This window comes from Xyrauchen texanus, chromosome 5 (genome assembly GCF_025860055.1).
Source record: "Xyrauchen texanus isolate HMW12.3.18 chromosome 5, RBS_HiC_50CHRs, whole genome shotgun sequence".
Taxonomy (NCBI): domain Eukaryota; kingdom Metazoa; phylum Chordata; class Actinopteri; order Cypriniformes; family Catostomidae; genus Xyrauchen; species Xyrauchen texanus.
This window is the reverse complement of record NC_068280.1, coordinates 26,478,989-26,489,446: the sequence shown is the minus strand read 5'-3', so window position 1 is coordinate 26,489,446 and position 10,458 is coordinate 26,478,989. Positions and strand designations below refer to the sequence as shown.

The 10,458-nt window shown below is 36.5% G+C and overlaps 1 protein-coding gene across 4 annotated transcripts; it reads left to right on the top strand.

Moving 5' to 3' along the window:
- The first annotated feature begins 2,969 nt into the window (after positions 1–2,969).
- On the top strand, positions 2,970–9,178 carry LOC127644319 (acidic leucine-rich nuclear phosphoprotein 32 family member B-like). Of its 4 annotated transcripts, none has more exons than XM_052127445.1 (7): positions 2,970–3,173; positions 4,878–5,027; positions 5,124–5,246; positions 5,402–5,597; positions 5,665–5,765; positions 7,484–7,532; positions 7,645–9,178. In XM_052127445.1, the coding sequence occupies exons 1-7, from the start codon at positions 3,120–3,122 to the stop codon at positions 7,716–7,718; spliced, it is 747 nt and encodes a 248-aa protein (XP_051983405.1). In that variant the 5' UTR covers positions 2,970–3,119; the 3' UTR covers positions 7,719–9,178. The 4 variants fall into 4 exon arrangements, with proteins under 4 accessions (XP_051983405.1, XP_051983404.1, XP_051983407.1 ...); XM_052127444.1 differs by having other exon boundaries at positions 7,642–9,169; XM_052127446.1 differs by lacking the exon at positions 2,970–3,173 and adding an exon at positions 3,274–3,379 and having other exon boundaries at positions 7,642–9,176.
- Positions 9,179–10,458: the final 1,280 nt, after the last annotated feature.

Sequence of the window (10,458 nt, the reverse complement as noted above, 5' to 3'; positions counted from 1 at the left end):
GAATATTGACTCTGACACTACAATTCCCATAAACCCACATACCAGGTCTAATTGCACTACAGCTGTTCCCTATCTCTGCCTCTCTATTTAAACCCTGCCCGTTGTTTCACTCATTGCAAAGTCTTGTTTGCCCCGGCTACATTTCCGATCCAACCTTGCCCTGTTTATCTGACCACGTTTGTTTGCCACCTGCCTTCATTGAACTCTCGCCTGTCACTCGTATATTGTTGTTTGCTGCCTGCCCTAATCTTCTGCCTGTTTGACATCGACTCTGCCTGCCTACGTTTACCCTGTTTGCCTGTTGTTTGACCCTCGCCTGTTATAACCAGCGATTCTCAATAAACTGCTTATGGATCCCAACTTACCTGAGTCTTCGTTACACTACTGGTTCTCAGACCTGATGGCACATGTGTTTTGATATATTTGTGTGGGTTTATGTGACTGTTTGTCTGCTATCAGGAGAGTTGAGAGCCAATAGACAAAACATGTAGTCAAAAGATCTGTAAAAAAAAAAAAATTGTAATGCTTAACAAATAAAGGTCAACATTAAGTTTAAATTAGGTCAGCAGGTGTAGATTGGCAAAGACTAGAAATTTTATTATGGTATATAAAATCCTGAACTATCTCCATATGAAAAGCTAACTTTAACTATGTTAAGTAACTTATAACATAGCAGCTGGGCAAGGTATTTCTGATGAAATGTAGCCTAAATAAGCCTAAGACTATGATCTGCATGCATAATCATGCATCCAGCACACTTCCTTTATTGACATAAATGAACCCACAAACTCGGTCTCTTGTATTTTATAGACACACTACAGTACAATACAGTACTGTTAAAATAAATAAAGCTGTATTTTTTAATTGATACAAAACACACACGCACAGAATCTGACATTAAATGAATTTTTGTCTTCTATATTTCCATGTAATTTGAATACCCAAAATAAAAGCAAGATGCCTGCCCTCTCAAAACAGTCAACCAACCATTTTATCTATGCTGCTCATATTCTGGGTGTGTACACAAACTTCTCGAAACACATTGAGGTCTGCTGTCCCACCATGAAGATACTGTCACCTCCCCTTGAACATCTCTGGAGTTAGTGAATAAAATATTAGTGTAGGCATTTTTTTATTTATCTCAGACAGTAATGAGAGAGAAAATTATTTGACATTTATTCTTTCCCCTTTCCCCAAAATTTTTGTTTGATTTCCTTTTGTTTCATTACATTTAAAGTAAATGATAATTTCTCTCTCCATCCATGCTTAAATTATGTTAAATTATGTTACCACCATCATCGTAACACAATTACAGACACAATGAACAATATTTTAATATCAAGAAACGAATAAGTAGGGTCCCCCTTTGCCTTTGGAAGCCATTTTTACAATGTTGTTTTATAAGTACTGAATTGTATCTATTGCAATATTATTCATGAAGAAAAGCATCTAGTTCTTTGTGGGATTAAATCTTCATACAAAGATGCTTCATCTCACGAAGGCCATGGAAGGTTTATCTGAAACCTTTTGTTTCACAGTGAATGTTGTTTTGTTATCCTCCTAGCACATGGTGAATGAACAGGGTTTGCACCAATTTATGCTCCTATTTGTGTAAAATAGCCTCATATTCCTTGACTGTTGTGCAAGATGGTTACCCATACAATTATGAATCTTCCACCATGTTGGGGTGCAGTTTTTGTTGAAATTGTGAGGTTCTCACGGGTCCTGATTTAATTCTGTGGTATTTTCTGAGGCTGTACTTTTATGCTATTTGGCACTATCCTGTTTAATGTCTATTGCTGTAGGTAACCTTTGACCACTGTTCTTCTTCGATTTGGCAAATCGTGTAATTAAAAAAAAAAAAAGAAATTCCCTTTAAACATTAAAAACATGTTTTCTTGCCATTCAAGCACTGACCCCTTTGCAGATGCTTTTGTAATTGTTTAACTAACTTCTTGGAATTTCTCTTTAATTTAACTTTTGTTCACCATTAGTTTCATTCAGCTTTTATAGACTTTGCTTTGAAGGCTGTAAGAGAAATTACAAAAACAGGTTTAAAGAAACAAAATGATGCCCTCTTCTGGCAAGTGTTCTCAATAATGCACCTTTTTTTTTAACAGCACACAACCATAAACCGTATATATAACCATATATACGTAAATATGTTTATACTATATTGTAATATTAACTGTATTAATAATTTAAAATGATATATATTAGTAAGTATAAACATATAATAATAAACCTATAAATAATAAACCTATTATTGAACCAAATGTATTAATGTTTTTTTATTTCAGGAATGGGCTAACTGTTTTGGGACGTGTACAAAGGCAGGCTACATAACGCATACATTATAGGGAACATACAACACAAACATGCAAAAATGTCTTTATTGAAACTAATAGGAAACATGGCAAACTATTTGAATTTGTCTTTTTGCAAACTATTTTCAACTAGCCTAATAAACATATCACTCACATTATTTGAAGTAAATTAACCATTAAATATAACTGAAATATACATTTTAAATAAGTTAAATAAAATTCAAGAGTGTAAATACTGATGTAACAAGGAAAATAAAATGTAGATACTGACGCATTTTAATACAGATCTAATACAAATTTAATACAGCCAAAAATAATGATCAACACACTGCAAACCAGATAGAAAAACAGGATTCTGTACTGGTCTAAGTCAAGTTCCCAATATGAAATTAATCTGCATGATTATATATTAAATTGCAATAATAAACATTTATCATTGACCTGGCATCAAACTACATAAAATAAAGTAGTCACATTTACAAGTGATATATCCAACATAGTACACTATACGTAAATTGAGACAAAATACTTTAATGTCACAAACTGTAATTCATTATTGACGTTTCTCGTGTCTGTGAGACTGCAAGGGGCGTCGTTGGCCAGAGATGGCGCTATTGAATATATATGTTTCAGTGCCATTTCCCTCAATGGTTTCTGCTCCCAGACCAATTTGGCGGTGGGCTCAGTTCATTGTAGAGTCTCATATTCTTCCTCCTTTAAGGCATCGTTCTACCTCTTTGATCTGAATAGAAATTCTTACAGAACGCAAGAGTCCAACTTTTGCGGGGCGACATGGACATGAAAAAGAGGATTCATTTGGAGCTGAGGAACAGGACACCATCTGATGTAAGCGCTTTTGAGCCAAACCTTTGGTTTGTGCAGAGACATGCTAGCCGTGCTACTTTTACTTCAATTTACCTGTGTGTTGTTTATTGATAAGCACATGGGTAATGCCTCTGACACAGAGTTGGAAGGGAAAGTAATGCGTGCAAATTCACATCATTAATGTTCATCCGTTTTTTATGTGAAAATAATTTGGACTATATAAGATGGTAAGTTGTTAGTTTGGAAAGCTGAAGGATTTATTGCAGCATTTTTAGCCCCCGTGCTGGACGTGTGTATTTATGATTAGTATGCTGAATATTTGCTCATTGTAACATCGGTGTGGTTGGATACGGATGAGATGGTTTATTTCACCGTGGAAGCCATGTTTGCTGCTAACATGAGGCGCCCTTGTATTACACTGTATTTAAAAGATAAAATAATAGTCTGAAGATTATCTTAAAGTCAAACGCCAACTAATTTTCTTTAATACGGTCACATTTCTGAACCGTCGCCATTCACCGTGGCGTTTTCTACTTGTTTTCTTATTTGTGAGGAGTAAAAATAGCACTTGTTTAAACCAAAATAAGTAAAACCATAGCTTGATTAATATTGACGAATTTGCTTTTTAATTGTGACTGACGGTTTGTGGTTTACAAATTAAGGAAAGACTGAATTAAAAATTAACACTGAATGAAATGTGTATAAAACTGCAAAAGCTCAGTGGTCATTAAAATTACGTATACGAGTGTTAAGTGTTACTCGCTGCTGTGAAACGAGGATTCCCGCCATTACTTACATTACACCCCACGCGCCACTACTGACTAAATGAACATTCATTCTATACTCGCCGTGAGAATTTAGGAATGTAACAATTGTAGCACAAATTGCGAAATGTCCGTACGAACGACCTAGTAAAAAGAAGCTACATGTGCTAGTGTGGCTGGAATATCCGTTGGAAATGTTTTAGAGCTGTTATCAAATCAAGTAAACAATGGCTAAAGCAGAACAATAGCGTGTTTTCGAACTCGGCGTCTATATTTTGTTTAATGTGTTGATAAGCGTGAATCTAGTGAGACGAGGCGCCATGTTGTCACGAGAGCGCGAGAAACTCCATTTTTGTCTCACTAATTTCCGCTGTCTTCGTCTTTCGCAGCAGGAATACGCTATTGACATTTCGCTTCCATTTGACAAAAGCTTTATGTCATCCTTTTTTAGTTTGTCAGGCAAAATCTCAATGAAGACGGTGTTATTTTCGCATTATATCCATGTTGTCTGGTTGTCGACTTGTAAACTACTCTTCTCATTGGTGACTCGCTACGACAGTCTCAGCCATCGTGCTACACAACAACAGCAGCAGACTCTAACTTAAATTAATGTATAATAATGGTTTCGAGCCAAAGATATAGACTAACAATCTATGGCGCAGCAAAACGTCCAAAAATCTCCGCCACGCCTTATAAACAATAATTTTTTAAAACAAATAAAAACCAGAATACGTGTTTTGTTTGTTCAGTTGAGCAAGCTTTTCAACCATATTTTGTCAGCATGTCTTTTCATGTGTATGTTGAACAACGTGTCAAACACCCCTGAATGTAAACACAATACACATGTCAAAAGTTCCCTAGCTTATAGTTATATTAAAAGTATAGTAATATTATAGTTGATTAACTTTTTTAACACAGTAGCTATAGTATTTAAATGTTTTTCTCTCTTGGTTATTTTTAGGTACGAGAACTTGTCCTGGACAACTGCAGATCAAATGAAGGGAAAATTGAAGGCCTCACAGTAGAATTTGTTAATCTTGAATTTCTAAGTTTGATAAATGTTGGTCTACTTTCAGTTTCCAACCTTCCTAAACTTGGAAAACTTAAAAAGGTTATTGTATAGCTTTTTCCTTGTCTCTGTTAAGCACGCCAAGTGTCCAACAATACAATCTTATATAGAATGTGTGTTTTTTTTTTTTTTTTTTAGTTGGAACTCAGTGACAACAGAATCTCTGGTGGCCTTGATATTTTAGCTGAAAAACTGTCCAATCTCACACATCTAAATCTGAGTGGAAACAAACTGAAAGACATCAGTACACTGGAACCCTTGGTTTGTACATTCTTCCTCTCCCTACATATGTCATGGTTTTACAGATTCTGTACAACATCCTATTTGTACAAAATATTTTATCAGCTTCACTTGTCGCCAACAATTATAATGGAAATAAAAATTATTACTTGTGAACAATCTGTTCTGTTTGGCAGAAAAAACTTGATAATTTGAAGAGTCTTGACCTTTTCAATTGTGAAGTCACAAATTTGAATGACTACCGGGAAAGTGTCTTCAAGCTTCTTCCACAACTTGCATACCTGGATGGCTATGATATGGATGACCAAGAAGCATCAGACTCTGATGGGGAAGCTGATGGAGTTGATGATGATGATGATGATGATGATGAGGGTGAGTGTACTCAGCTTTCAGTTTCAATTTGGGGGGATAGTATTAATTAATATTACTTTCAATGCAGAGGATGAGGATTGTGAGGAGGAGGAGGAAGAAGAAGAAGATGATGATGATGATGATGTTGAAGGAGAGGAGGATGAAGAGGATGCCAGTGGAGAGGATGAGGTAAGGGGTTATCTCTCTAATCTGCCACCAGTGCTGGGTAGCAATAGATTTCATGTTATCTGGATTACGTAATAAGATTTCAAGAATTGAGTACTTGTAATTGGAATGTATTACAATTTATAATGTGCATAAACCGATTACAATTACGTTTATGGATTACATGATTGACACTACTATGATTGACCAGGTGGCACTACATTGATGACAGTGCGGTTCTGTTCCTCCTATAACCATGCACCGAAATAACATAAGGTAATTTACTGTTAACAATAAAGTAGGGCTGGGGCGGTATGGATTTTTTCTAACCGTGGTTGAAAAGCAAGATATTACCGCGGTATAGCGGTAAACCGCATTAAATACATTACATTGGATCAGAGAAGTCAAGCCCCGACAGACTTTGACACACATCAGAAGTCACTTTTGATAGACAGACTTTAAATATTGTCACCTACATCCGAAGAAAAAAAACGAGCACAATTTTAAATAGTCAAATTTTCATCAAGCAGTAATTTGGCATGAACTAATCACTGTATAGATTTCCTTATTTAAGATTATTCTCAGATACATTCGCATTGAAGATGGGTCAGACATGATTTTGACCACTTTATTAAGTTTTGTTTTGTAGAAAGCCTTTCTTTAACTTAAAATTTCGTTTTGTATAAATTGTATCTTAATTTTAATCACTGTTTCATTAACTAATTGCCTGGAATTAATAAATAAGAAGCAAATATAGCAGACATATAATCAGCAGCAGGACGTGGAAGCGCCGATGCGATCTCTTGCGCGTGAGCTCTCTCATAAATGAACCGAAACTCGGCGGCTAGGCCTACTGCCTCACAGACATGAGAAATAAATAGAAATCTTAAAATGCATTTTAAACAAAATTCAAAACAAAATGATAAAATTTTAGGCTACAGTAGCCTAGTAGTCAGGTTTGCCGATGTGCGTTACTATTTATTTATTTATTTTTATCCCTGTGCGCCAATCGGAAACGGACTTCACTGCTGATATTCTGGGGATACAACATAGCCAATAGGCTATAGCCTACTAGGGACTTTAGCCTTTAAAATATCTTTGCTGCATTGGATCAGTCTCCTTTCTAGAACAGCCAAGAGCTTTCTAGCCTCGCGGCAGCAGCGCCTTGCATCGCTCAGACCTTAAAACAGTCAGCGCCGCGGAATGCGGTTTTGAAAATTTATCAAAAAACGTTGGTGCGGACAGATGAGTTTTGTGATGCGGTTGCGGATTAAATAATAATAGCCCATCCGCGCATCTCTAATACAAATGGAATGTAATTATGTGTCATGGAACATTGCGCTCCCCAACTCGCGAAAGGTCGGATTTGCTCCATATTTTGATAAGTTTTGTTTAGAAAACCTTGAATCCATGTAGGCTAATATCATTAGACATAATCCATATCATTAGAATCAATGAATCCATGTCATTAGACACAACGAATCCATGTCATTAGACACAACGTGCACACATGTGCAGGCCAATGTTTTTTTTGTTTTTTTGCGGTGACGACGGTGACAAGCTCAGACCCGCGGTTGGAGTCACGTGACCGCGGTAATGCGGTAACCGTCCCAGCCCTACAGTAAAGTCATCGTTTGTGATCCGTACCATATTGCCGAAGTAATTTTCCCAGCACTGTGTGACACTTATGGAAATTAAGAACACAGAAAACAGATTAATCAGCATGGGCCTGTTGGTTTTAGGAGGAAGACTTTGGCCAGGATGGAGAGGTAGATGAGGATGATGATGAAGGTATTTTTTAACAAATTGAAATGAGGGCTCTAATTGTTTTCTGACGTTATGACTTTTAGTTTGGTTCCCTTGGTGTCTAAGTGATTAAGTCTAACAATGGTTTTCTTAGAAGAAGAGCAAGGAGGAAAGGGTGAGAAGAGAAAACGAGAAGCAGAAGATGATGATGATGAGGAGGATGATGATTAAAAGCCAATAAACCACCCTTGTTACTCATTCCCTCCCCCTCCGTTTCAAAAACTTGGCAATCCAATCAAACTTACTACCCCTCCATAACTCCTCCTTTACCCGTGCACATCTCACTGTGGGGGCAAGACTTTACCAAATGGGTGGAGCTGTTCATATGGAGCCTACAATTTGAATGAGAACTTTCTGAATTGTTGGCTTACTCAGCATTCCACAATTTCAATGTCAACCCCCTGCCTGTTTGTGTTTCAAAACCTGTGAAGACTTTGGGGGACAGGTATTTAGTTTTGAGTCTGTGCTTTTAATATTTTGTTGAATTATTATTTTTATCTTTTTGCACCCCTTTTTATTTTGTATTTAAAAAATTCCCAATAAGATTGCTATAGCAGCTGTGTAACAAGCTAGCCATAATTTTTGTGTGGCAGCTTGTTTCGCAAATCAAGGTTGTAGCTACATTTTTACTTTGTGTAAGACGAAAACAAACTTTGTAAATAAAATAACATTTTGTGCTTTACTTGTTCTCCTATGTATCTGTATTTTGTCTCAACAATCAGTGTAAGACAGAAAAAGAGAATGGCTTTATGGCCAACTAAGTACTTTCATAAAGTGCAAAATTTTGGCCCAGAATCATAAAGCAGGAGTGAAGATTGTATGATTGCTATAACTCATGTACACTAACATTCAAAAGTTTGGAATCACACTTTTTTTTTTAATTTTTAAGAAAAATATATTTCACCAAGGATAGAACTTAAAACTTCCTTCCCAGTCTAAAAAGAGCATTTATAGTTGCCACCCTGCTGAAACTTCTCATTTTGAAATCTGTCTGTTCTTGACGCCACAAAGCATTGCTTTAAAACACTCGGACCCTATCAAAAACACAAGTAAATAGTTTCATTCATACATTTTTCAAATGTCATGGCTGTATGATGGTTTATGGTACAGAGCGTTTACAGCTGTGCTTGAGATCAACAGTTTAATATATTCGGATGCGATGTGTAAACCCTGTTTTTCCTGTTCTATAATGTTGAGTGGCATGTTTATTCTCTTCCAATTGCGTTTGCTGAATTTGAGGGGCTGCATGATGATATAACAGTGGGCGTTTATGTTGAAGTTGCTTGCAACAATGAAACCTCTGGCATTCTAGCAATCAGTTTAGGATATTCTGGTTAAATTTAACCTAATGTTATCTGTAGCACAAATGTAATTGGATTGTAGAACATTTGTTACTGATTTTACTATTACAATTTTCTAACAGCTCATTTCTAACTATTTACAATCCAATCTTTTAAATTATTTTGCTCATACACTTGTTTGCCATCGTCTGCAATTGCCAAAATCTTGTATAAATACCTTGCAAATAAACAAAGCATAATATAAAACTATGACAGGATGTTTTTAATTTATTGAACTTTATTTTTACAATTTTATAAAAATGTCTTAGCCTTTTAAATAGGCTAAAATATGCTTTTTTTTTATTTTTGTTTTTTTATTTATTTATGGAAAAGTACCTTCATAGCTACCGCATACCCTCTGTCTGCTGACGATGCTCTGACTGTAACTGGGGGGACGGGGACGGTCAGAGGGGGAGTGTGTTCTGGCCTGGGCTGCAGAAAAGAAAACGAAAGATTGAAAAAGGAAAAATAAGAGAGATTTGTAGGTTTAACTTATCACTTCATCACTGAAAATCTTGAAGAAAGGCTTGAAGTTAAAACCCCTTACACCCTAAAGGCATTTGGAAGGTTTCCCGCTAAAATCGCAAACCCAAAAGTAAGAGTTTAGAACAAAATGTTTGCAAATAACGTGAATTTCATGATATAATTTTTGATTTTTTTTAATTTCAAAAGGAAGGTATTTTTGGCATTGTTCTCCAACATGTCAACTGTACAAGGACAAAATGTTTGGTTGATGGGACAAAGCAATCCAAAGTTATAGAATATTAAACAATGGTTCACATGGTGGACTTTTATTTATCAGTGTCCAAATAACCTCTCCAAACCGTAATGTATGTGTTTTATTGAATATAAAAACAAAATAACGGAAAACTATGAATGCAAAAATTTAAAAGAAATATAGAAATACTTAATGTTATCAACTACCCACTTTGTATGACCCACTTTGCAAACTTATTCCATCACTCTAAAAACGTGCTTTGAGCGCCCTCTTGTGCACAGTCTATGTATGTGCGCCCCGGTTCTGTTTTTGACCCTCCACTGAACACTTGAATTGTCCAAATATGGAATCTGACACTGGCTGGTCCCAATTCGCCTACTTGTACTATGTCCTAAAATTGTGGGTGGATTCATTATCCCCCCCCAATTCATTATGCTTCCCTGAAAATACATCCTACCGTATAAATGAAATTACTCTGACGTCACACCGCAGGAAACCACACTTCCGGGTTCTTTGAACAGCAGTTCTCTTACGAGAGGTTCTCTTGTATTGCGTAAGCTAGCTTACGCTACGGGAAAGATTCATCTTTTCTGAGATATTGAAGCCAAAAAATTATCCTTAATTTTTGTATCCATTGTTAACGCAGTGCGGCAACTGCAGACCTTGAGCGGGCTAGCTAGCGAGCTCATAGGTTGCTCTGCGGCAACTGCTGCAGCCTATAGACGAGCTTGGGCGAACTCGCATCCAATGAGAGGCGTCCGCGCACTCACTGCATCAAAGCCCGCCAAAATGGGCGTGACTTGAGTGCATATAAGCATAGTTCGTAGGCTGGAACCCTGATTTTCATCTCTTC